The sequence below is a fragment of the Neolamprologus multifasciatus genome, chromosome 18, assembly GCF_963576455.1.
Source record: "Neolamprologus multifasciatus chromosome 18, fNeoMul1.2, whole genome shotgun sequence".
Lineage (NCBI taxonomy): Eukaryota > Metazoa > Chordata > Actinopteri > Cichliformes > Cichlidae > Neolamprologus > Neolamprologus multifasciatus.
Window position 1 is genome coordinate 14,916,051 of NC_140456.1, and position 27,611 is coordinate 14,943,661.

At 39.3% G+C, this 27,611-nt stretch overlaps 2 protein-coding genes across 4 annotated transcripts; both read right to left on the reverse strand.

Annotated features, from left to right (window-relative positions):
• On the reverse strand, positions 1–3,238 carry LOC146497572 (protein THEM6-like). Its single transcript, XM_085139628.1, has 3 exons — positions 3,113–3,238; positions 886–1,393; positions 1–802 (listed from the first exon to the last, which is right to left on the reverse strand). Exons 2-3 carry the CDS (start codon positions 1,387–1,389, stop codon positions 695–697), a joined length of 612 nt encoding a protein of 203 aa, XP_084995754.1. The 5' UTR covers positions 1,390–1,393; positions 3,113–3,238; the 3' UTR covers positions 1–694.
• Positions 3,239–3,586: 348 nt separating this feature from the next.
• LOC146497573 (uncharacterized) lies at positions 3,587–27,611 on the reverse strand. 3 transcript variants are annotated; one of them, XM_085139618.1, is made up of 26 exons: positions 25,985–27,611; positions 21,271–21,350; positions 20,579–20,708; positions 20,227–20,394; positions 19,977–20,114; positions 16,781–16,932; positions 16,280–16,383; positions 15,387–15,579; positions 14,291–14,419; positions 13,630–13,773; positions 13,391–13,526; positions 12,841–12,991; positions 11,665–11,801; positions 11,199–11,310; positions 10,574–10,637; positions 10,285–10,488; positions 9,793–9,938; positions 9,584–9,702; positions 7,611–7,732; positions 7,418–7,515; positions 6,167–6,303; positions 5,716–5,840; positions 5,428–5,573; positions 4,968–5,070; positions 4,734–4,870; positions 3,587–4,586 (listed from the first exon to the last, which is right to left on the reverse strand). In XM_085139618.1, the coding sequence occupies exons 3-26, from the start codon at positions 20,706–20,708 to the stop codon at positions 4,472–4,474; spliced, it is 3,210 nt and encodes a 1,069-aa protein (XP_084995744.1). In that variant the 5' UTR covers positions 21,271–21,350; positions 25,985–27,611; the 3' UTR covers positions 3,587–4,471. The 3 variants fall into 3 exon arrangements, with proteins under 3 accessions (XP_084995744.1, XP_084995746.1, XP_084995745.1); XM_085139620.1 differs by having other exon boundaries at positions 25,931–27,611; XM_085139619.1 differs by having other exon boundaries at positions 23,717–27,611.

A 27,611-nucleotide genomic window follows, 5' to 3' on the forward strand; every position in this document is an offset into this window, starting at 1 on the left:
AAGTTTTGAATTGATTTATTGTGGTCTTATTTTTTACATCAAGAAAACCTGGCATTGTATCTCTTCTCGCTTGTAACCGCCAGTCAGCCGTGTGCATGAGAAGTGTTTGTGACATGCTTTATGACTCGGTGTCCAGGCAGCATTCATGACACAGTCGTTCTGACTGAATTTTCAGCTTACTTTTTGAGTTTTACATGAAATCTGTGGATGTTGTGTCCTGATGTGTCCTGGCGGTTCTGATCATGCAAACATGTAAACTGTGTGATCATCCCATCACTCAAGCATGATGTCACTCCCTGCTACACCTGTTCACACTGCAACACACACACTCTCATATAAAGTAGTTTAATTGCTTCCCATTTGGTTATAGTAAAAACTTCAAACCAATTTCTTAAATTAGTTTTATTGCTGTCACACCACATCATAACACACCTTATAAAACTGTATTACTTATATTTTCTAATATTTTATTATTATTTTTACCATAACTGTCAACCTCTCAGAATAATGTAGTGTGCTGTTATCAAGTGTTTTATATCTGCAAATGTTGGAATTTAAATAAAGCTTGTTGTACAAAGTGCAGGCACAAGTGTGTTTAAGTGAAGAAATTCTGAATAGGAGAAGACTTTCCTCCTGGGCTTGTAAACAGGCTGACTCACAAGACGCCACTTTTAATATCTGCCCATGAAAGGTTTTATTTGTTCTTCTCCTCCAGGCCGCTCTCAGCCCTGAGGGCCTGGCTGCTGGCAGAGATGAAGTTGACCCAGTGCTGAAGATCCTCTGGAAACTCAGGGCACTCCACCTGCAGCGTGCAAAACACAAGCTCAATGTTATTCAGCGGGACAGCGTGTGTAACTCATGCATCTGTGTGGTTTCCTCCCTTACCTTTCTTTTGCACAGGTGCTGCAGAATCTTGTCCGGGCTGCTGCGTATGACACTCTGCTTGCAGTACATCACGGCACACACCAAGCCATCTTTTGTCGACACGAATCTCTGCTCAAGGAAAAAGGCTTTGTCGTCCCAAGTGACGATGCGACTGCGCAGCTCATAACCCTCTCCGATACACAGAGCCCTGCGATAACGAATGGTTGTGGCCCCCACCACCATTGAAGCCTTGAGGGCCCGCACAGCCTTAAACACGCCGTTACGCATGTAGAGAGAGAAGCGAGCAAAGTCACATTCCCGGAGGTACCGAGCATTGTTCATGTGGCACATGTCGATGTCATGGGGAGTGACCCGGCCTGTTAGGACCTGCTCCGCTGTGATGTCCCAGACTGGAGGCTGAAACCAGGCCCGCAGGATGACCACTGCGGCCCGCAGGAAGTACCACACATCCACAATGCAGAAGAGAGCCAGCAAGATGGCGAGCACCCACAGCACCCACCACATCTCTCTATGGAAAAGACATTAATATTTATTAGTATTAATATAGTCATTAAGTGAGATGTATAAAAAGACAAGTCAGCCTAACAAATAATGAGCATAACCGAAGACAGGCAGTGTTTCCCCTGTTCAACGGACAACATTTTAGTCCAAAAACAGAAATGAAAATAAATAAAATATTTAGGGTCAAACATGGGCTCAGTGTGTGTTCACCGTTTAACACCCAGCTGGTCCAGCAGGGTGCTACTATGGTCCGACCTCCATAGTAATGAAAAGGGTAAGTAGCAGCCAGGTACTGCTAATCAAATGTGCTTAATCAGCAAGTGAGAGCACCCCTGTATACCAGGGGATTTTTGCTGGTTTGGAGCATTCAGGTGTGTGTTAAAAAAAAAAAAAAAGGGCTGGATCTGCCAGCAAATTCACCGAAAGGTCAGATCATGCAAGAGTCAGAGAAACTGCAACCCCCCCCCCCCCCAAAAAAAAAAAAATAAAAATAAAAAAACCCCAAGAGCTACATCTCAGACCATACAGGCCTCAATTAGCATGCTAACTATAGTGCTCGATTCTTAACATGCCAACCATTGAGCACGGTGGTGGATGGGTGATGATTTGGGCTTATCCTGGAGCCACAGGACTTGGGCACCTTGCAGTCACTGACTCAACCACAAACTCCTCTGTATACCAAAGTACTCTAGAATCAAATGAACCGAAGAAACATTGTAAAGAATGAAAAGAAGACAAAATTCTTACACAATGATGTGAGTGGCTGATAAAGTCATACAGAAAACACGTATTGCTGATAAAGGTGGCTTGAAAAGCTACTGAGTCATGGGGTGTATTTAACTTTTTCACAGAATTAAAAGACAGTATTACTACTAGTAAGTAAGTAGATGACAGAATTCGCCTGTTATTTTTGTAGGTATTGACTTGTAATATGCATGAATTTATTAGCTGGGCATGTACTGCAGCTGATTACTTGAGGTGGATCCTCGTTTTCCCCTTTTAGCACATATAAGACAGCATCAGTAGCCTGACCCACAGTGACTTATGCTTAGAGTAAACGCTTACATGTTTCACACTTATTTACAAATTCCTAAAATGAAGACTATTATTTCTCACTTGTTTTTTATTTCATGAAACACAAGTGAATATTTTGCCTCTTCTCCCTGCAGCATGCTGTTATGATTTAATCAGTTTAATCCAGTGTTTATGTGTCCATACCTTTCTGGAGGCACTTCTTCCATTATTGTGAAGGGCAAATGGGGGATCTCTACAGATCCGCTGTGATGTACTCTGTTTTCAAAATGAGTTCCTACTTTCGCAACACCTGTGCACTGATTTAACAAATCGTTAGGATAAACCGGTGCTGCAGGAAAGACAGGCTGCCTCTGCAAAAGCCGCACGTCTTAAGTGCGCATGCAGCTCAGAGAAAATGAAAAGACTGATACTTTTACTTAGATTTTAACGTAATTTAGTTATCCTTGATCCTCAGTGCTACCTATATGACTACCAAAGCTAAGGTTTGTGTGACATTTCATTACTGCATCCACTATAACTTTTATTTCATTTAGATTAAACTACGGTTACGACCAACGTTCAAGGTGGGCTAAGTAAAAACACCGGTTTGTGCGGGCATTAAGTGCATTTTTAGTAAAAACAAGTTAAAGACAGTGGGAAAAGACGAATAACCGTCAACGTGTTTAAGCTTTACAATAGGTAAAGTGCTCACCTGCCGTCCGCTCCGTCCTGTTCAGACTCAAATCTGTCGAGTCGACACCACTCGAGCGCTGGGCACGAGTAAAGCAAAAAGCGACAAACGCGGATAAAACTCTTCCGGTGATGGCCTTCACAATAAAAGCATGTTTACAATATTGCGTTAGAAATTCAACCCGAAAGGACGTAAGCAGGCTTAAAACCAAACAGTTTAATTTGTAATGACATAATGTTTTAAAATGACCTATAACTGTACAATGGTGTTAAGTGCTCAATGTTTTTCCTACCTCGTTGACATTTAATTTGAAGGCCTTAGTGATTCACTTCGTGCCAGTTAGACGTGATGCAAGAGGAAATGGCGGCGGTGATTGGTTATTTATTAACCTATTACACTTGACAGAAGTCCGCAACAGCAAACATGGTGGTAGAAAAAACTTCATACGAAGCTTTTTAAAACTTTTATTTTATTGCAAATTTAACAAATCTTTAAAATATTTTTTTTAAAAATGCAGCTTTTATGTCAGAGACCATTGAAATTTTCTTTTAATTTTAATATTTTTAAAACTCAGACCCATTGTTCCATAAAGTAACTCCTCATACTTCTGCATACCGAGATATTTTGGAGATTTGGGGATTTTCCCCTTCTTGTTCCAAGACATGGATGACCAAGTTTGGTGTGGTAGAACTTGATTGGCCTGCAGAGAGTAATGACCTCAACCCAAGAATACCCCTGACTTCCCCATGGAGATAGTTCCTCTAATGCTTTCTTTAAATCCACATAGATACAGTGCAACTCCTTCATACCTTCTATATAGTGCTCTGTCAACACCCTAAGAATTTAGTCTGAATTTGGAACATGAGTAAGAATAAAAGAATGAGCTAGAAATACCAGAAAATCTGCCATCACTCATTTTTATACTTTATTATATATTCGCAACCACAATAATTGCAATGAACTCTTATTAATCACTTCAAAAACAGAAGATAATCAAGAAATTTGGTCAAATAATGAACAGCATAATTAACTGTGAACTGAACGTGTCTTTATATTAGCGGCTATGCAGCTGAAATTTCTACGATATTTGACTTTCCCATACAGGAAGGCTGGTTTGTCTCTTGTAGAAGAAGTTCTATAAAAGTATGCAATGAACAGTGAATAAAAACTGTATTAAGTGCTCAGAGTCCTTTGTAAACAAATTTTCAGAAATGGATAGAAAAACCAACCTGAGACTTCACTAACTTGGTAACTTGTTTAGAACTTGTGTGATAGAAATGCCACACCACCAACAAGCTGAGAGAAAAAGAAAAAAAGAAGAAAAAAAGAAACCCCTATAAAAGTCTAGCTAATCTTCAGCCAGTCTGTTCCCTCCCACATTCATTGAATTTGGCGAGCTCGATGATCCATCACCATTTTCTTCATGTCCCTGTCCGCCATCATGTCACTTGCATCAAGCTCATTTCCTGGGCCAGCCATCGGATCATACCGGTGTCTGGAAGAGAGAGAGGAGATTCACAACCCTAGAACATAATCTGCCTGATCATTTAGTGAAAAGCCAAAAGCAAGTTAAAATTGCTAATAAAACAGACTGTGAGGCAACCTTTGGAACTTTATGAGGACTTTTAACCCCTGAACTCACTGTTTGAGATGTTCCTCAATGGCTTTCCGTTCATACACGGTGCCATATACTGTTTTCACAGGATCAACAAACATCTTCTTGGTTAGAGGACAAATCAGATGTTGTGGTATAAACTCTGGCACAGGATCAACCAGTTTCTTTAGAAAGGAAAATAAGTCAAAGTAATGTGATCACAAAAAAAAATCTTTTACATAAAACAGAAAAATCCCATAAATACTTTGTTCACTCACTCACCTCCTCCATGCTATCCATTGACTTTCCAGCATGTTCTCCCGTGTGCTTTCTGGCTTCTCGTTCGTACGTCTCGCGGCTCGTCAGGAATTCCTCGGCTAAAATGCTTCCAGGAAAAGGTTAATATGCAAATGTAAGTATTCATGTCTGGGGTCTGAAATAGCATCTGAAAAAAGTGAGCTCTACAAGAATCACAGAACAATTCAGCAGACTGTTTATCAGTTTAGAGACACATTTCCCTCACAGAGATCATCTAAAACTCACACCTCGGTCTGAACACCAGCTCATCATCCATATCATTAACTTGTATTAAATACTCAAACATCTTGTAGGTGCAAATATAACTAGCTGATCATACTGAAACAGTTCTGAATGCAAAAAGGGGTCAAATCTGGTCCTAGCAATGTGTAACTAATAAAGTGGCTGTTGAGTGCTTATAGTAATAAAGTTGTGCATGTCTCACCTGTCCAGTGGGTCATCAGGCTCAGGGATGATGAGGAGTCCATACACAGCATCAAATATGTCCCTCATGGTGACGTGGGCGTTGTAGCTGCGATCAAATATGTTGTGGCAGATGCGGCCAACACTGTTGACATTGCAGTGGTACACCTGCCGCTGTGTTAAGATAAATGCTCGCTACGAGAAACATGCATGCAGTTACCACTTTTATATTACCCTAATAACTGGAAACCATTTTAACATGAACACTGTAGATGTCTAAACAGCTTTTGTTTGTATTTTGTCAGGATACACGTGTGACAAAGCGAACGAGCGGAGGCTTCACTGGGTATTCAGGACCAAACTGGCAGTACAGCTCAAACACTCCTTTCTCATATGGTGTGTCAGGAGGTCCTTGCATGAGAATCCTCCAGAACGCTGAAAATCAGAAAACAATCAAACATTGTTGCCATTCACTACAGATCCTAGAAAGTGTTGCTATGCAGCTCTCAACAGTACAATGACTGCAAACACAAATCCCTAATAAGTAATCAACATGCTGCATTCATTTGTTTTTAATTTAATTGTTTGATTAGCATTAAAATCTCCCAATGAATACAGAATAAAGATCTACCACAAAGCAAGAATTTATCAGCTGCATCACAATGTTAAAACACTGATATTATGGGTCTATCAGGCAGCCCAGATCAAATAAAATACACAAAGCAATACAAACAGGTCAGGGGAGAGACCGCATCACTTACTTAAGTCTGACTCTGATGGATAGACTCTAAAGAAAGGATGAGGGTCACAATGCAGGCACTTGAGCTCCTCCACGATACGTTTGTCCTTCTCCAGGAAACGTCCATCCTTTGCCTCCCGAATCTTCTTTTTCAGAGCACTGTTTTGAATTGAATGCATTTTATATAATGTTTCATAAGGAATGCATGTAATAAAAAAGGACCACAAAAAGTCAAAATTATCACTATTCATATGGGACAAGACTAAGGAGGCATTGAGTCTTAATAAACAAAATATTTTAGACTGTCGTGAAACTTATACAAGTACGTGCTAAATGACATGCTTTTTGTCAGGAAGCCTATACACATTTTTAAAAATAAAAACCCAGCTTCCATGACGCCTGATGCACTACCTGTCCTGTTGGGCGGTGCTTCAACTGGGTGTCAGAACCTTGTAAAAATAAGATTTCGCAGTAATCTGCAACTACAGTGGGAAAAAAAAGTAGTTGCATGAAAACTGACATTTACTAATGTCTTACAAGTGGAAGCAGACTACTTTTTCTATTGAGGTATGACTATAAGTCGAATCTCTTCATATTTTGGACAGCTAAACAAAACTATATTGGACAGATTAGAGCAGTGTTTCCCAACCTTTTGGAGCCACGGCACATATTTCACATCAGAAAAATCACGCGGCACACCACCAAACAAAAATGTCACAAAAAGCATATTGATACATTTTCCTCGGGCACCAGGTATAGCGGAATTGGCTCGGTTTGTCCCCAGTATACCTTTTTGGTTTCTTCTGACCACTACTCATGCTAAGCCCTTCATCTGGGTCAGAATTTTCCCCAGGACCCAGGTCAGACTGACCACTTTTCTTATCAAATATTCATCTATTGCTATTCGTGCTGCGTCATCTCACAGCATGACTATTATGCAAGTTCTTCTTCGCCTTCTTCTGTTTTACTGGCAGTTGGTGACCCATTTAAATAGAGGAGGTATATGGTATATGTACCGCCTTCAAGTGGGAAAGAACGTAATTGTTCTGCCCGTTACTCTCGCTTAAAGTCAGGTGGAACCAGACGATCTCCCACAGCACACCGTATCATTTCTAACGACACACCTATGTGCCGCAGGCACAGGGTTTGGGAAACACTGGATTAGATAAACCAGGCAAGCAGAGTAAATTGTTTCATTAACAGCTCAAGAAACTCATTTTCTTTGATCAGGTGTGTTCTTAGCTTCTACAGGATGGATGTTTCTGCCACTCACCTTTCTGTCACCGTCACTTTGCTGTTTATCTGGCTTGGCAAGGATGTCTCTGGATATGCATCATAGCCCCGAGTAGTAAACATGCTTTTAAGTATTCCCTATAAAACATGAAAAAAATATAATAACCATATGACGTCCATGTATGAAGTTAAAGAGTGATCAGATTTCCTTTTGAAGCAGACTATAAACAGACCTCAGTGATGGAAGAAGGGTCAAGTTTTTTCTTGGGCTTCCTCTGCTCCAGAGAAAGAACTGTCTCGATCTCAAAGAGTTTCAGACCATCTTTGACTGTCTGTGGTTTGAAACAGCAGCCACCTGTAAACGGGTTTGAAATATTTTAAAAAGGAATTATTAAAATGTAAGTCACTGTTTGGCCCTTTTTAGCATCAAATGTTTGGGTTTTTTTTTTAAACTTTGTTATGTTTAGATAAGCCAGAGTTTAGGACTACACTGTTAATACAGATACATAATATACAGAAAATATTATTTTCTGTATACAGAAATACAGAAAATAATGACAAATACCAGAAATACTGCAGAGACTAAGCCAATGTCTCATGCTCAGTTAACTGATTATAGAACTAAAGCACAGAAAGAAAAAAAAATCCTGAAAGCAGTTGAGATGAAATCACAAAGGTCCAATAAAATTGGCCAAAAGTTGATTCCATGCGTGCCCATTTACAGGTTTGCTTCCTGCGATTCCAGTTCTAAACAGCTGCAGGTTCCCATTAACAATTTCGCATTTACCTAAATTCACACAGAGAGTACTTCTATGTGCAACTGACACTACTTTTTGTTGATGATCATTTTGTGTCCAGCTATTAAGCAGATGCCAAATAGCAAACAGTTCATTACGTCCAAGCCTCCAGATGGCGCAACGGTTAAAAAATGCATCCAAGAGCATGGCCTTACTTTTTTTTTTTGCATAGGGGGTTGTGCATGGCAGAGTTGAGTTCTAGTGTGATGTTTTTAGTAGGGGTGCAACGATACCTTGTATCGATATTGAACCGTTCGATACAGTGCTTTTGGTTTGGTACGCATATGTATCAAACAATACAACATTTTTAATTTATTTTATCAACTTTTCTTCTGACGATGCTGTCTGTGTTGAACGCTCAGTGGATCTGCGTTCGACTACTCCGCCTAGGCTGCACTGTCGAGCGCAGATGCACTGAGCACAGCGGAAGCTAGCAAGACAGAAGCTGAGCTCGTTGCAACTTGCCAAATTAAACCTCCCCCACCCTTTCAGATCTGGCGTTTGGAACTGTTTTGGTCTTCATGTGAAGTATGACCCTGAAGGTAAGCGCGTCATGGACAAAAGTAAAACAGTATGTCGGATGTGCCACGCAATGCTCAATTACATGGGTGGGAACCAGTGTGTTAGCGCAGTTAGCTCGTTAACGTGTTGGCCGTCCAGCCCCACGCACGGGGTGATCCGCGGTAGCTCGTTAACGGAGATTTGCCGTGTTGTGGCGTTAACGTCATTTCAGATTAACGCTGACAGCACTAGTGGGAACACAACGAATATGACTGCACATTTACGCCGACATCATCCTAGTGCAAAGACAAGTGGAAGCAGACAAAAACAACAAGCACACATGCTACAAACTTTACCCGAGTCATTTAGACAGCCGTTAGCACACGATTCTCCTTATGGGGACCTGATATGTTTAATATGCTGCTGAGAATATAGCCCAGAAGAAGCGTATAGTATAGCTTTTATTTTGGAAAGAGGCATTTCTCTGTAATAAACTCTTTTCCAAACATGAGTGATTTCTCGATCAGATAGATTTATTTATTTTTATCCCTTTGTTGTTTCAGCAACATTAAATGTAAAAACTGTACGTTTGAGTTAAAATATATATTTATAATTTTAATAAATGACAAATTAAAAAAACATGAACATTTTCTTGTATCGAAAAAATATCGAACCATGACACCAAAGTATCGAACAGAACCGAACCGTGAATTTTGTGTATCGTTGCACTCCTAGTTTTTAGGCGTGTGAGAAAAAAGCTTTTGTGCAAACCAGTTGAACTGTTTACAATCAGTGAGACTCCTCTTCCAACAGATTGCAGCTTTTAGATTAATTTAAACATGGGATATTTTTTTTTACTTTTAGGGGCAGAGAATTGTGCATTATTTTATACATATATATAGTTTTACCTGTTGCATTGCTGATTCCATGGAGCATGTTATTTTCCACATTTCCAAGAAGGATTGAATCCACAGTGACGTTTGCTTTCAGCAACTTGGCTGTCACAGCAGCTGGGTCCATAAAGGACCTATGGCAAGATGAAAACAGTCAACTGCTGCCCCAGAAAACCATAATTGATCGGTGATCAAAGGCAACTTAAGCAGAAAGGGAAACTTACCCAGAATCATTGCCATCAGTGAGGCACAGGACGCGGAGTCTACAATCTGGGAAGCTCGCCTTGATCTTTTCCAGCTCTGAAGCTCCACGTCGTAGCGCGTCGTACAGCAGAGTACATCCGCTCGCCTCAAGGTTACGTGTGTGGAACTAAAAAACAAAAGAACCCCAAAAAGGCGACAAGGAAAAAAATTATATTAGCGCCACCGAGCAAGTTGTCCACTTACAGCATGTTTATTTATTTACTTGAAAATGGGGGGAAAAAAGTTGCCAGGCTGACCCAAGTAAAATTTTTATTTTTTAGCTTTATTCTATCAAAACTTAGAGCTACTGATCAGGTATCTCAAAACTCAGGTATTTCTGAGTATGTCAAAATTTCCCCACTCACAATACCACCTCACAATTTTTACATATAGAGGGCAATAAAATTCTTCTTGAGTGGAGGTAACAAGCTTCCAGAGGAAAGTCTTCCATCCTCACAATGTTTTGCAATCACCTTGAACTTCTCCAGATTTTCTGTGAATGTGTGGAGCATTTTCACCATGGAGTCAAACTTTACAAGACCAATGACGTGATGGAAATCATACGCCATGCTCCTCGTGGCAAAGTTGTCAAAGAGCTCTTTGACAGCATTGATTTTCTTTATTTCTGCATTTTTGTAGCACTCCTCTTCCATCGAGGAGCTTGTATCGATCAGTACCTAAAGTAATAAAGTCAGGAAGAGGAAATGTTTAGCAAATGTTTTGATTCGATTCCTTTACAACTAAAATTTTCCCAGATCTCACCAGTATTGCCTCATTTGGAGTTCTGGTTGTAACAAATGACTGGTCGTCTCTGTGGTCGCCAGTGCTGTATTAAAAAAAACGACAAAACACCATCTTTATAGCTTTACACAGTTAACACGAGACAAGCATCACATACTCTGTGAATTTTCTGTTATTGGTTGGGTAGATTGTGCCTTTAATGCAGATCAAGATGCACAATTCAGTTCAATTGAATTTTATTTATATAGCGCCAAATCACAACAACAGTAGCTTTTAGGCATTTTATCTTGTGAGATAAAGAAAAAAGGATCAGACAAGCCACTATGAGCAAGCACTTGGTGACAGTGGGAAGGAAAGAAACAGGAAGAAACCTCCAGCAGAAACCAGGCTCAGGGAGGGGCAGTAATCTGCTGTGACTGGCTGGGGGAGGGGAGGAAGACACGCTGGAAGAGCCAGAAATTAATAATGACTGATAATTAAATGCAAAATGGTGTATAAACAGTGTGAAAACAGGTAAGTGAAGAAGAACCTCTCAGTTCGTCATAGAAGACTCCAGCAGCCTGCACGTATTAAAGCATATATTATGTGCCAGAATGAGTCTGCCCTTCATTAGTTCACTCCATTTTGTTTTGGTTTAGGTACTCACTTGGCTGCTAGCAAGTTTAAATCCATCGTTTTTACTTTTCCATCCAGACAGTTGTGCACTTCGATCATATCAGCTGCTCTTTTGTTTTTATGCAAATAAATGCCCAGATTATCTGACAGAGAAATATGAAAATGAAGCAAACATTAAGTATAACACCTCCCAACACACATGATAAAAACTTGATGTCAGAGGTCAAAGGCAAAGTAGGGGAACTGGTGGAAATTCCTGTCCACTTAATTTAAAGTGACTAACAGTTCTATTGTAACAGGAGCAACAGTAAAGGCAATCTAAGCAAAGGTGGAACATACCCCTCAATTTAGACTTAGACTGCTGCAAAATGAACACATCTGTGGACTAAAACCTGACAAGTCAGTGGCATCTGCTGTATGATACAAGTGTTTGTAAGGTATAAAAGTGATGTTTCACTGAAAGATGTGAATATTTAGACTGGAAAAGGATGAAATACCTTCACTAAGTAGAACAAGGCAGCTCTGATAATGTCCCAGGTCCTTCAGATGTAGAGGTGGGGTCACATTAAGGCGAGGGAAAGACTTCAAACATTCCACCATGCTGCCAAAAGTCCACTGAATATTCACCTGAAAGCTGTTTCATTCAATGAATTAGTAAAAAAAAATCTTTAAAACAAGTCATTATTCAACCTGTTTATATTGTCTTTGAGACAATCCTAGACACCAGATGAATATGTGTAATTAATATATAATAATTAATAATAAAGACTAACTAACTCAAAACTATGTTTTAACTCAGACTGCTTGCATAGGATATTCAAGCATTGGACAGTGTAGACTAGACACTGTCAGGTTAAAATACATCACTGTGCCTTGGGCCTTGAGTTACTCTTAATTTCTTTGTATTTTGCTTGAAAAATGGGAGATGGGTGCAGGGATTTATTAAAACGTGCAAATTTAGATGGAAACAAAGTACATAACAGGGCTGTGCCATATATTGTCTGAGATAATAATGGTATAAATTTGTGTGTTATATAAAAGTGTCATATCGCAATATCTTTTTGTATTGCAGTGCCATATGTTTATGCCTGTCTGACAGCATGTCAGCCTTCAATGACAATTTACTACCTAAAAAGGGAGACATTTAAACAAATTCCAACGAAGCACAATACTTTGCAAAACTGATCCTGCTATAGGTGGAAACAACTAATTTCAACACTTGAGCCAGGCACATACCAAGTATGGTACAACACGCCAATAGTGTTGTTTTTCTATCCAGTTTGCCTTTACTGCATTTGCAGTGTGTTTGGGATCATTTTTTTAAAACATGATTCAGGTCAGTGCTAAGTGGCTTGAAAAAACAAAGCAATTCTTCTGAAAATGATCCTGGCTCCTTGGACGCAAATATAAAGAAATGAGTGGTGGGTCAAGACTTGTGGACAATACTGTATTACTAAAAACAATCATGAATGAATAATCAAGAATTCATGAGAAATTGAATGGCATTCATTAAAAACCACCTGCAGAGCAAGCATATACTTTAAACCTAACTAAGTCAATAATTTTTACTGTTCAGCTGTGCATAGGTGTATCTTAATTTGTTATCTATACCAACAGAAAGTAAAGGAAATCTGCTCAAGTTGTGTTGAAAGAAATAACTCAGTCACACATACTTCTGACCAGATGTCTTGTCGTGGAGACTCCACAGAGGATACGTTCGGACAAATCGAGGAATGCTGAGCAGGATTTTCTCAATGTCAGTGGCTCTCTGTAGTGAGAATTCTCGCAAAGGCTCTTCGGTGCAATTTGGAATCTTCTCTCCATCTAAACAAAATAAAAAGAAGCCAGAAACACATAATTCACCACCATAATGCAATTTATTAAAAATTTCAACCAACTAACGTTTTATATCTGGTGATGCAGCAATGCTTGTGCACAAGAGTTCATTTTAAAATAATTAACAGTTCTATACATTTTTATATTAATACATAGCTATCACTGCACCAGGCTGAAGAAGGTGTTACCTTTAAAGGCTCTCTCATTATGGATGCTTTATACTGTCAAATCCGGTTATTTTTATTTTATTTATTTTATTTGAATATGCAAAGTAATTAATAAACTAGTATTGCAGCAAAAATGACATAAAATATTAAAACTATATTCATTTAGACACATTAAAACCTTTAAACTTTATAGTTTAAACTCTTTCAGTGCTATTTGTACCTTTGATTTTCTGAAGGACGTACGCCCTTTCAAAGACATCTGGTACTCCAGGTACTCTGACAGGTTCGCAGAAATGGTCACCATCTTTGGACACGAGAGAGATGGGAGCATAGACTTCATGGTTTGATGCTTGTTTCTGTCAAAACAGAGCCAAGTATGATACATTTAAACTACAGAGATAATATCTATACAAAATACTGGGAAAGACCAGCTTCTGTTCAAAAATAAACTCAGTATACCTCAATTTTTGAAAGGAGATGTGCCCAGCAGTACAATGAATTTTCAAAGACATCCTGGTCCTCTATGATTTTTTTCCCTCGCTGTGTTGCTTGCTGGGGCAATAACTCCCTGAAGAGCATGTATAAGCCCTCAACAACTGCAATCTACAAGAAATCATTCAGTATACAACAAAATTTTCATGCAAAATAAGCAGTGAGTAAATCACAGTTATATACTGTACAAACGATGAGCCTTTTACGTGCTTCCTGCATGAGTATCAGAATCAGAAGATGGCTTTAGACACACATACATGGATATCATATCTCTACATTCATGAATACTGTGATATTTCAGATGGTTTCATTCACAAGTTACCATCATGGCAATATCATTTTAATTAAATAAATGAAATAAAATTACAGTACACTCAAAATGATGCATGTTTTACAGCCTAAATCACCACATAGCAGGTGGGAGGTGGCGTGCAAAAAAGCTGCTGTGTTAAAATCAGTGGACAAAACATGCAAAAAGTCACATAAAAGTCTGATACCAGATTTGTTGGAGGATTACGAGGCCAGTGGTGCAAAGACTTAAAACTGCAGCAGCATGTCAGCTGTCCTCTATTTATGAAGAAGATAGTCTAAAACTGTAACAAGTCTTACACCACCTCATACTTTTTACCTTCTGGTTCCTAGTCATCCTTTCATTCCTGCAGAGTAACTGATGCAAACTTTGGGTGAGGGGGTTACATCCCGTCAATTTTCGTATGTAAGCTATCAGTTTGTTCTGGTTTATTTCAGGAAGGTCTTTCTACAAGTAAATACAGAAATATTAGAATTTGGGTTAATCAGAAAAATTAAACACAATCTAAACTAAATTTACCACATTTCAGTTTAGTTTGTGAACACAGGTCAACAAAGTGCACAATAAAGAACCCACAGTGTTTATTTCTCCAGGGTTAATACTGGACAAATGGCCTGCTGAAGACAAAGCTATATTTCAACTGATGAAAAAAATTTCAATAAGGAGGTTCATTGATTCACAGTAGCTATGGCATCTTTTTGTTTTTTTAAAATAGATTCACCATACAGTCTAGTTATAATAGCTGCTGTGTGATTTTGGCTATTTTTCCAAGTACAGAGGTCACAAAGACAAAACTATAACCAGAATGAAAATAGACTGATTCCTTCTTTGCTTTTGAGAACCAATTGAACACTTCAATCGTAATGTGATTGAACAGGTTGCCTGGTGGCAAACAACATGCCTCCAAACAGTTGTAGCTTGACTAGAGTCACTCTCAACCAGACTGGCGAAGCTTTGCAAATAACTGCTAAGCAACGACAGACTGCCAACATGTTGCAATCAATCTGAGTGTGTCTGCACCCATAAAAGCAACTCATCTGCAATGCCTCTCTCTAATATAGGGAACTCTACTTAACAAGGTGGCAACTGGTTGTATTCTGATGATATTCCTACGTAAACGCAATGTAAAGAGTGAATATGTGGTTCTACTTCTAAATCGCTGTCCCGCATCAACCTCGTCATTATTTGTGGAAGAATTTCTGAGGTTCACCAATGCCTGGACTGAATGTAAGGACTTTATGTGAATTTCTGTGTGCAATCATCTGTTATGTAGTCTTTCAGCTATCCGTTTCAAAAAAACAGAATATCACCAGGCTTGAAGACAGGCTAAATAACAGAATAAATAAAGTTCATGTTCATAGGATAGCAAGACAATGGGACAATATGGGACAGTGTTAACTATAAAACAGCTTACCCCAACAGCATAAAGAGAAGACAGGAACACACTGATTCCTTTCTGGCTTTGTTGGACTGAAGGCACAACATCATTGATGTAGAAAGTTTCATCACGGGGAGTCTCTTCAGTAAACGAGGACAGAGCGAAGGCAATAGTTGACCCTTCAGAGATTCCACACTTTTGGAGTATATTACCACCCAAATTATTACCTCTATATAAAACAGGGACACCAGAGAACAGAAGAACTCCATCAATGCTAAGACTTTAAGCATGTGAATGTGGGGGTGGCGATGGGTGACAAGTAACAAAAATACTGGTGGCTACCAATGCTACCCTTAGTTTTCTAGTAAATGAGTGGATGGAATGTGATGAATGTGAAAAGCCTAGGTGACTTGCTTCTTCCAGTTAAGAGAAACCTTGACCTCTGACCTTGAGGTTAAGGTCTTTTATAATGGATTGGATTTATGTAGCGCTTTTCAAGGCACCCAAAGCTTTACAATACCACTATTCATTCACTCTCACATTCACACACTGGTGGAGGCAAGCTACGGTTGTAGCCACAGCTGCCCTGGGGCAGACTGACAGAAGAGAGGCTGCCATATCGCGCCATTGGCCCCTCTGGCCAACACCAGTAGGTTAAAGTGTCTTGCCCAAGGACACAACGACCAGGACAGAGAGCCCAGGGAGTGAACCGGCGACCTTCCGGTTACAGATACGCTTGAGCCACGGTCGCCCCATGAGTAGATCTTAGTAGATCTAAATATGGTATGACTTTCGATATCCTGTGTTGTTGTTCTGGAGTGATCGTATTCACAAACCAGGTTGTCCCTGCTCGCAGCAGAGTGATGACAACACTTTTTCAGCCTTTTACGTCTGATGGGTAAAAACAAGGTTTTTGTGAGGCAGTTTACCTGGGATGGAGGACATGTGCTGGTATTCCACTTGCATTTGACAGGATCACTTTTAGAGTTGCGATTGTGTCAGTTTCCAAATTCACCATAATCTCAAAGTTTCCCTTAACAGGTAAAGAAAAATATGTTAAAGGTACAGAATTAATTTCAATTATAACTTTATATACATGTTAAAAATGAAGGCTGACATTTACAACAATAAACTATACATTAATAAAAATAATCGATTCACTTTATTTCTGCCATTTTATTCTTCCCTCCTCAACAGAAAGACTGTTTATCAAGTGAAGGTATATTTTTCCCTCATTTTTAAAATGGGGCTTAGAGAAACTTAGATACTACTTAAAACCACCGTGTCTAAGCAAAATAAGAGATTTCAGAAATCATTACAGGTCATTTGTTCCCCCGTAAAGATAATAATATGAAAATTGACTGGTCAGTTTCATTTGCCAGCAGTTGCCAATATCCTCAATTGAGCAGCATACTGTTTTTAAGACGCACCTTGAGCATGATGTGACATCGAATGACATCTGTTCCAGAGGTCTTGCCAGACTCTTGTCTTAGCATTTTTGGAGCTTGTGTCAAGTTTTCCCTCGGAGTAAAAATGGCATAAATTACAGCTCCATTTTCAATGTGTCTTTCTTTCAAAGACCCTGGAAAAGAACATAATAAATAGAATAACTGTGCCAGATCCACAGTTAACAAAAAATAATAAAAAAATAAAACATAACATTAAAACAATAATTAATTAAAAAAACATTTTTAAAGTGTCCCATCTACATGTATGAAAGTATATTCCTTTCCTATGACCAAAATCATTTTAGAAACTGCTAGCGCTTACCAGCAGTCTGAAAACTATTCATTCAAGTTTGTAAATGAACTCTCCTATGGTATCATGTGATCATAAGTCTTACCCTAAAACCTGCTTGTATTTGGATAATAGACAAGATTTATTTCCTACTAATCCTGTTTCAATGATACATTAAAGCCTATATTTTTCTAGCAGATTTCTTACCTATTAACAGATGGAACTACAGAGTGAACTTACAGGCAACAAATTCAAAATGTAATGATGTCATAATTCATCAAGTTTTCAGAGTGACCTTTAAAATAACCTACAGAGGTTTCAGAAAAGCTGACTTTATGCAGATGAGGATAAGGGAGGAAGCTAAATGGCTGACGCCATTGTCAATGACCTTCAGTTGTCCCATGCCAACCATCAAACTAAAACCGACGGCCCAAGTTTCTTGGCAACACTGCAGGTGATATCTTCCGTCTTTTGGAAAGTATATTTATTTTCTTACTCTTCTTATATTTATTGTTTGTTTATTTGCACTGTTGTAACTGGAGCCTCGTCGTCTCGTCGCTCTATAAACTGGACTGTATGTAGCGGAGATGAAAATAAAGTTTACTTTGACTTCAGCAGCGAGCAGGCGCACCGAGGGCTCTCGCGCTCACTTTTCGTGTATAGAATTTCGAAAAAACATCGGATGCAAATTATAAGTCTGTATCATAATGTCTGGTGTTTTCGTGTTTATTGGTTTGTTTTTATTTTGTTTTACTTTGCGAGTTGGTTATTAGATGCTGCTCCAGCTGGTCAGAAAATCCCCCGCCACCCCGCCCTCTCCTCTCTGCGCCGCAAGCAGCAGGCGCAACTCGCAAACGAAGGGCACCCTCACTCCCAGCAAATGGGCGATAGAAAGCTAATCGGTGCCTGTGACATTCCCAATATGCGCTGGTTGACGTCGGGGCAGCATGAGTACAAGCATTTTTTATTTTTTTTGCCGATGCCCGTGATGCCGCCCCCCACCACGATACCGCCCCGGGTACCCGCCCGTGTCGCCCGTATCTAAAACCGCTACTGATCCATCATACAAAATATAATCAAATGGAAAGGTCCCTTTTTAAAACTTGTTTTATTAGTTTTAATCTTTTAACTTTATGCATCAAGCAAAAATTTTATTATATGCAACATTCACTGACTGGAAGAAATTTGTTTAATATTTAAACCTATTTTCTGCACATTCCAGCACATAATTTATTTATTTATTTTGTGTTTACACTCACTCTTTCAAATAGATGCAAGTAAAACACAGCAGAAAATAAATAAAGTCAAAGACTAGCGGTCCTTTTGCTCTATTTTCACCTGTAAAGCAGGAGTAGGGTAGGCGGAGGTTTACCCTGGTGCAGGTGTGCCGCAGCGGTCAGTGGAAGAATCCGCGAGTTTGTCTGTGAATTTCCCATTATGTCGTAGCACACTCGGTGCTTGCTTGGAAGTTTAGGGTGTTTTTTTTTCGCTGTAAAAAGAAGTTTTCTTCCCACGCACAACGGACGCAAATGTTTTTGTCACTTTTTATGGAATCAAACTTAAAGTAAGGTCAGTACTTCCACGCTTTAAACGCTGCACACTCATACTCTCTCCCACACTTGATATATTATCCATTGTTGATCTGCACACAGCTGTTGTCACGAACGTCGCACTTGCTTACGTCACTGTCATGAGACATTCTCTCAAAGAAATCACGGTTTTAGTAACGCAGTAACGCAGCGTTCCTACGGGAAAGTAACGGTAATCTAATTACCGTTTTTGCAATAGTAATCCCTTACTTTACTCGTTACTTGAAAAAAGTAATCGGATTACAGTAATGCCTTACAAGTAACCCGTTACTGCCCATCTCTGGTAAGGAGCAAGTGGCACATTGCACATAGAAATGTCACTGGTGGAGATATTGTCTAAGCTAACTAAGCTAAAAGACTGTTTAAAAAATTGCTAAAGAATCGCAGCTACCACTAGCTTAAGTAGCATTATCATTGTACCGCAGGTCGACTGCCCATTTATAAGCAGCTCCATTGTTTAGTTTTAGTCTCTGTTTGTAAGACTATTGATGTGTGCGGACAGTAATGAACATTTTACCTGTACTTAATGAAGGAAATGTTTTATATGTTGTTGTGTGATAACAAACATGGTATTGTATCTTTTGGGGCTTCAATTTAAAGGTTTTTCACCTATAGGTGATCTGCGTGGTAATTGAGTGAAATCAAGCTAAACACCTGGAGTAGATGCATCAATCCATTTCACGTGAGAAAAGTGCACAAATTAAGATGACTTGACAAATATAGTTAAGTATTTTTGGACAGACACATTTTAACCTCCTAGGACCTGGCGTCCACATATGTGGACATCACATTTTGGGTTATTTAGACCAAAATACAAAATTTTGCTCTACAAGGGCCTGATATCCACTTACGGGGACATTATACTGCTACTGTCCTATTGAAATTTTAAACGAATATCCTTATATGTGGCTCTCATTTTTCTTAGAAACAAAAATCAGGTAAAAAAAAAAAAAAATCTGGTAATTCTTTGTTTTTACATTCATCAGGTCCCAATCAGTCCAAATGTCAAAGAGAAATTAAAAATGCATGCTGTGGAAGAGTTCAGGTCTTAGGAGGTTAAAGCACTTGAAAATAAAGTGTGTATAAAAGTGACTACAATTCCTTAAAAGTTACTGGAGTATTTTTGTTCAATCCCTTGAGTCCCAGATGAAAGTCTTATTAGACTTATTACTCATATTAATCTTCTAAATATAACTAACATGTTTTGGTACACAATAAAATAGTTTTTAAAAAGGTCAGTGTCCAAAACCTAAATAGACCTAACTGTATAGAATCATTCACTCCTCCATTTCTGACTCACATGTGTTGAAGAAGGGATCGTCTGTCAAGGGCATCCCATCTACTGTGTAGAGACAAACTCCTTTGGTGTTTCCAACATTTTCAAGGTGACAGATTCTCAGCATTATGTCTTCAATTGTGTTTTGTGCCGGATCCATATCTGTAGCATTGTAATTTTAAACATATCACCGCCATGTCCATATATAAATTACTTTAATCATGCCAAAGGGGGCATTTAGGATAAGAGCCTTTAAAAGATGTGTTCCTGTTACCTGAAATAACCTTTGGTTTAAGACATTTGGGGTATGTGTACTGAAGACTGAACGACTTCACTGACTTTCGCACCGGTCTGCCAGTTAGGATTTGACGTTTTGGAGTGCTCAGTCTTTGAATGAAGTCTTTCATGATTGCAAAACGATTCTTTTCCACATGACTTAAACCTGTAAAAGAGACAAAATAAATTCAGCTTTCAGAGAAAGTAATCTGAAATACTGCAAAAAGCTAGACCCTGATACACAGATTTGAAATTCTCTATATTTGCACAGCTTTTTTTTGCTAACATGTTTGTAATGAGAGAGCTATTCTAAAGTCCTAGCTTGTCTTTGGCATATCAAGCATTCTTACCAATGCTGTTTAAATCTTCTTCCATCACACTGTCCAGGAAATCTCTTTCATCTTTAACACCCATCTGAACAAACTGGTTGTAGTATGATTCCAGTCTGTGCTGCTCAAGTAGATTGAATATTGCACCCATCTAAACGTAGACCAGGAGATTATATTCATCAACACTCAAATACCAAAATCAGAGAACTTATGATATTAAATTTTATTTACATTGCTGCCCTTGTCTGAAACTAATGACAATACATGAACTCAATGAGATGTAAAATACAAAATACTATTTATTTGGTTATTCAGTTAAATTAAAATGGCCATTTATCTTTTCAATTTATTCTAGTAACTTGAAGCAAATTTATTCTTTTTTTTCCAGAGGAGCACACTTTCACATTTGTGTAAACTATTCTTCAGCTGGTCATTTGGCAACATGTCTTCATAGACTCACACCTCTGTCTTCATTAAAATTGTCTATAAACATATGCCTATTGATAGGAGAGGCCAGACGTCTGAGTCATGATATCCAGCTGCATACACAAAGAGGCATGTTGACTAACTGAATGCGTGGGACTTTCTTTTGTAGCTGAATGCGCTACAGCTAACTACAATATTATCTTCAACTATTTCAGAGATATGTTGAAGTGCATTACACAGTAATTGTAAGTAATTCTTGGATTTAACAAAAGAGATGGAAATCTTACCTTAACACAACTCCAAAGATCACAAAGAACAGTTGTTCAGTCCTAGTTGTAGTTGGAGGAGTGGACTGTGAAACTGAAACCTAAGGAAACAAAACCAAGGGGGTTGGATGTCTCTAGGTATTTGGTCAGCAGTGAAAGGAATAATATTTGAGTGTTTATCTACCTATACAGAGCATGGATTACAGAATAGGGAGGGAATTAGAGGCATTTCAAAATTTCCTGTATGCCGAAAAATACAGTATGCCACATGTTGGGTTGTTTTAATTTAATATTATTATTATTACTACTACTTAGCTGCCATACCAAGGCTTGTAATTCTTTGGAGTGTACAATTTATAGTTTTTATATTTTTAAGTCCCAAAAATCCCCCCAAATCTCATTCAGGTGAATGGGTAGAATGTTGACGTGTTGTGGAGAACCTAATTTTCTATGTGGGAAAAGCAGAAAAATCCATCTGAATTTTTTTTTTTACTTTAACCTTACTTAATTTCAAACAAGCTCTTTCTTAAAAGCAAGAGATGTACACTTTTCGATCTGGAGTCATTTCAGTAAGTGGAGTGCCATCTAACTACAAAATATACAGTTAGGTCTGTAATAATTTGGACAGACAATTCTTTTTCAAATTTTGGTTCTGTACATTACCACAATGAATTTTAAATAAAACAACTGAGATGAAGTTGATTCAATTCAATGGGTTGAACAAAAAAGATTGCATAAAAATGTGATAAACTAGAGCATTTTTAACACAATTCCTTCATTTAAAGGGCTCAAAAGTAATTGGACAAATTAAAGCGCTATACAAATACAGGCCATTTACCATTTACCAAATAAGTGAAAATGTTATTTTCTAATACTTGGTTGAAAACCCTTTGCTGAAAATGGCAGCCTGAAATCTTGAACTCATGGCCATCACCAAATTGTGGGTTTCCCATGCTCTGCCTGTCACGGTCTGTGGAGACAGGCCGTGCGGTGGTGTGTGTGGTGGACCCAGGTGCGAACACAAGTGAGTAGACGGGAGTGAACTTAAACTGAAAGCGAGCCTTTATTATGGCTGATGACACAGAATTCAAACAAAGCAGAAATACCGTGACTAAACTATAACTAACTAAAACTAATACTGTGATAAATTATGGAGACTCAGAGAACTATGACGATGACTGCAAAGACTGGCCGTGAAACCATGTAGGGTGGGAACACAGACGACGCGACACAGACTGAATGAAACACAGAGACTAAATACACATAAGGGATGATCAAGGGAAGTGGAAACACATGAGGGGGAACAGCTGATACACATGAACCTAATGACAGGACAGGGAAAGTGAAACTACATACACTGACATTAGACGCAGACTTTCAAAGTAAAACAGGAAACATGGGGATTAGACGTGACCTGAACTGAACATAACCACACAGACATAACACATGACAGGTAGACGCACGGACCAGGGAGACTGAATACAGGAGGAGATGACATAAACAACTAAAAAACAAAGGACTAAACAGCAACCTCGAAATTAACTAGATGAACTAAACTAGGGCACAAATGAATACCAAAATATATAAGAACTCAAACACTGGGTCACAGACCCAGCCCATGACACTGCCAGGCCTTTACTGCAGCAGCTTTCAGTTGGTGTTTGTTTATGGGGCTTTCTGTCTGAAGTTTGGTCTTCAACAAGTGAAACACATGCTAATTGGGTTAAGATCAGGTGACTGACTTAGCGATTCATGAATATTCTACGTCTGTGCTTTAATGAACTTTTTTTTCTTAGATATTTTAACGAAGTACAATCTAGCCTTTTTATTCTTGAAGCTTATGAGAGGCTTGCACCTTGCAGTGAACCTTACTTTCATGCAGTCTTCTCTTTATGGTAGACTTGGGTAGTGATACGCCTACCTCCTGGAAAGTATTGCTTACTTGGCTGGCTGTTGTGTATCGGTTTCTCATGGAAATGATTCTGCGATAATCAACCACTGTTGTCTTCTGTGGACGTTCAGGTCTTTTGCATTGCTGAGTTCACCAGTGCTTTCTTTCTTTGTCACAATGAATCAAACTACATTTTGCCACACCTAATATTGTAGCAATTTCTCAAATGTTTTTTTTTCTGTTTTCGCAGCTTGTTGTTTTTTCACAGCAGAATCTTCAAAATGCAACCATTTTGAGAGACTGAAGAAGAAACCATCAGCTGAGACTGAAGAAGTCACTTGGATGAGTGACAAAACATTTCTCCCACTGAAAACGCTACGTTCAGATGAACAGAATAAACCTTTGGCGATTTACTTACCTGGATGATTGAGAATGCATCAAAAAAATAACCTTTAATTAGGTGAAGGAGGAAGTGTAAATAACAGAGAAAAAGCAAAATCAAATAATCCATACAGGAATGCACTGAGGGAACACAGACAAACAGTACAGTGCAACAAGAAACTGAGGAATACTGACTGGCTTATGCACGAGGTGATTAGGTAGCGAGGACACAGTTGGGAAACCAAGACATGGGTGAAGACAGTTTAACTAATGAATGGGGAAGCACAACTGTACACAAGACACACAAGATGCATGACTAGAGAAATAAAACAGGAAGTAACTGACACCAGAAGAAGAACACAGGGGAGGTAAGATAACTGAAACAAATGAATACGGAATATTGAATACACAAAACTCATGACTACAAAAGCTACAACAAACTATGATTCAAACACAAACATTAAATAAATGAAACACAAAGTCCAAAACTGCAAAATGCTGGGTCACAGACATGAAATGACAGTCAAAGAGGTATATCAGCACAGATGTTTGAGATGCTGTCAGGGGCTGGGTCTGAGACCCAGTTTTTTTGCGTTATTATTAATGCTCACGAGGGCAACGAGAGTGAGACCTGGACGGGCGTGACTGGGAGGAATGGCCTCCCAGATCTGAACCCGAGCGGTGCTTTGTTATTGGACTTCTGTGCAAACCACAGTTTAGCCAAAATGAACACCACGTTTGAACATAAGAGTGTCCATAAGTGCACGTGGCACCAGGATGCTCTAGGTCAATTACCGATTTTGTAATCATATCATCAGACCTGAGGCCATAAGTGCTGGACACTCGGGGAAAGAGAGGGGCTGAGCTGTCAACTGATCACCACCTAAACGTATAGTGAGGGTGTGCTGGGAACGCCTACCAGAGGCGCTGGTCTGCGAGATCTTCAATGCACACCTCCAGCATTTCGAGGGAGACAGCGAACATTGAGTCCGAATGGACCATGTTCAGCATCTCCATTGCCGAAGCTGCTGCACTGAGCTGCGGCCAAAAGGTAGTTGGTGCCTGTCGTGGTGGTAACGCCCAAATCAAATGGTGGACACCAGAAGTGAGGGGAGCCACCAAGCTGAAGAAGTCCTATCGGGCTTGGTTAGCCTGTGGGACTTTGGAGGCAGCTGATAAGTACCGACAGGCCAAGCGGAACGCGGCGCTGGCAGTGGCTGAAGCAAAAACTCGGGTGTGGGAGGAGTTTGGAGAGGTCACGGAAAAAGACCTTCGGACTCCCTCGAAGAGATTCTGTCAGGCGACTCAGGAGGGGAAAGCGGTGTGCTAGACCAAAGGGTGTGTTCCAACTATAGGGGAATCACACTCCTGAGCCTCCGTGGGAAGGTATATGCCAGGGTGCTGTGAAGGAGAGTCCATCCGTTAGTCAAACCTCCTATACAGGAGGTTTTGTTTAAACCTTAGTTCGTTTCTCCCGTGTCTGCCTTTGGGTTTGTTTCATAAATACACCGGCATTCCCCACCGTGAAGGATGCACGTTCAAATGGTAAAATTTAAAAAAAAAACAAGACTGTATGTTTTCAGCACACATAAATCCAATTACCTTAACATGCTAACGGATTATCCACCAATCAATTAAAAGATTTTGGGCATGTTAATTGATGTCAGATTAGAAAACATGATAGTTATTTCATCCAACTTGATCAAATCAGAGAAAGTATCGAAATTCGACTTATTCCAAGTCAAAGCGAGTGAATCTGTATGGCTAAATTTGTGGACTTGCTGACTGTTACCATTTGCATTATGTTATAGCTCAGTTGATGGTAGAAGCAAAGGAAAGGTGTAGCACCCAAATGGGAATGAGAACAAAAGGTAAGTTTAAAATATGCAGCCAGCTCTGAATAAATAATTATATGAGGCTAAATGTGGAATTGTATTTAATACATGTTAAACTAAATACAATAATATTACAATTTTAAATAACAAGAATAATGATAAAAAGAACATGTCTCAACTCCTGATACCTTTACTTGTCAAACAGGTGGATTACTTTAAAACACGCCTGGTGACACATAATGCACAGTAATATGTGCTTTAATAAAACCTGAAACCGACTTCTCCACATGCAGGGCAGAGAAATATCATCCTCTGTCATGCAAAAATTAGGCAATATATTTGTTTTGAATTTTAATATTTCACATTTAAACTATTAAGGAGGCATTTCCTTCCTAAAATACACACAAACACACACACACACACATAAAATGTAAGACTAGCGTATTTTTAAATAAAAGGTTACATATGAACCCTAGCCCCGCATCAGGCAAAGCAACAGTACAGTAACCACAATCCCAGCACAAGTTTTGCAAAAATTGCATAGAATATAATGTCAAAGTTACTTTACAATTACCAAAAGTAAAAGTGAAAGTCGTGGCTCCTCTTTAAGAAGTTTCAAATGACTGACCTCAGTATTTCTCCTGTCTGACAGGTAAAAAATAAATTCTTGCGATGCTAAACACTTTCTGTACACAAATGTGTTGTAACATTTGTGTAGACTCCCAAGCACCAGAAGTTCTTCTTTCACCAGCGGTTTATTGGTGTGTAACAGGACAGCTAATGCCGGAGTTTTCTCTCCAGTCCCGTCAACACTCTCACCCTATCAGCACACACGCCCAAACACGTCCCTTAAAGGAACAGTAACAGTGCGACAGAAATAATGAAGCTTTGGTTACGCACGTCAGAGAATGCAGTTACATGTCACTGCTGGTTAACTGATGACTCACCTGAAATTGATGGCTCTCATTGGTGGATTTAAATTTCCTCTCTAAGATTACAAAAATAAAAAGGTCCTGGCAAAGGCTATGAGATAACACAAATGCCCCTTAAAAAAGGGGCAAATTTTAAGCCCAACCCTGCTAAGCAACAGCACAGTAGCCACAATCTCACCACAATTTTTTCAGAAATTCACATTTGCATATTAGTTGCATAAAAGTTACTTTACCAAATCAAAAATGAAAGAAACCAAAAATGAAAGTCATGGCTCCTCTTCAAAAAGTTCCAGATGACTGACCTCAGTGTTTGCTTCCTATTTTGGTTCTCTAAGTAGTCTTCTGATAAGTCTTCACCATGTTTTATAGATGGCTTTTGACACTAACTGTTCTGACTACTTCCTGAGCTGCTCTATAATTATTGACGTTTTGAAACAAAAATTTCAAATCAGGATTCATCACTCCATAAGATCTATTGCCACTGAGTTTTGGTCCAGTTCGTGTAAATTGGCATATAGCAGATTTTCCTTGCCGTTCCTTCCTTAAGAATGGGTTTTTGGGAGCCATTCTTAAGGAACCCCGGACCTGGGCCCGCTGAAGGTCGAACAGGGATTGGCAGATGCAAGTGGACTTGGATCAGAGGGTAATTTTTCCCACAGAGATTGTAACAACTACTCTGCGACCAGATCTCGTCCTTTGGTCTAACTCCCCCAAACTTGCGTACGTCATTGAGCTGATGGTATCATGGGAGGAAGCAATTGAGGAAGCATTTGAGTGTAAGAAGCTGCGGTATGCCAACTTGGCAGCTGAGGCAGACAGACGCTGGACAATCAAGGTGCCCTTGGTGGAAGTGGGGTGCAGGGGCTTTGTTGCCAGTACAACAGCAAAACTGCTTAGAGAGATTGGGGTCAGAGGACAAGTGCAATGGTGGGCTATAAGACAATTAGCTAACGCTGCTGAGAGGACTAGTCACTGGCTATGGCTAAAAAGGACTGACATCACTTGGGCAGCTAAGTGATGTCAGCCCCCTGCCTCAACAGGGGGCGTCAAAATGGTAAAACATAACAATAGAACTTTTGCTAGTTGACTGATACAGCTGTCTCAGCCAGATCGGCACCCCCCTTCCGGCTCTTCTCTCTGTTCTCTCCTATCTTGTCCCTTTTGTCTTACTTTTCTCTATCACCTTTTCTATCCCTTTGAAGAAGTGAGGCTCCATTAATGCTAAAGAGGTAAGTATTATTTCTCAGTTGCAGTGAATAGATAGAAAATAACCTGAAGAAAACTAAACAGAAGAAAGAAGAAGAGAAATAACAATTTTAACAT

What these genes read in the sequence shown, in the direction of transcription:
- LOC146497572 (XM_085139628.1), bottom strand. Translation starts at nt 1,389, where the DNA reads ATGTGGTGGGTGCTGTGGGTGCTCGCCATCTTGCTGGCTCTCTTCTGC. An exon ending in AGCACCTGTGCAAAAGAAAG is followed by an intron (nt 803 to 885) that starts GTAAGGGAGGAA and finishes TGCACGCTGCAG; the next exon opens with GTGGAGTGCCCTGAGTTTCC.
- LOC146497573 (XM_085139618.1), bottom strand. Translation starts at nt 20,708, where the DNA reads ATGGGTGCAATATTCAATCTACTTGAGCAGCACAGACTGGAATCATAC. An exon ending in GACAAGACATCTGGTCAGAA is followed by an intron (nt 11,802 to 12,840) that starts GTATGTGTGACT and finishes TGAATGAAACAG; the next exon opens with CTTTCAGGTGAATATTCAGT. An exon ending in AAAATCTGGAGAAGTTCAAG is followed by an intron (nt 9,939 to 10,284) that starts GTGATTGCAAAA and finishes TTTGTTTTTTAG; the next exon opens with TTCCACACACGTAACCTTGA.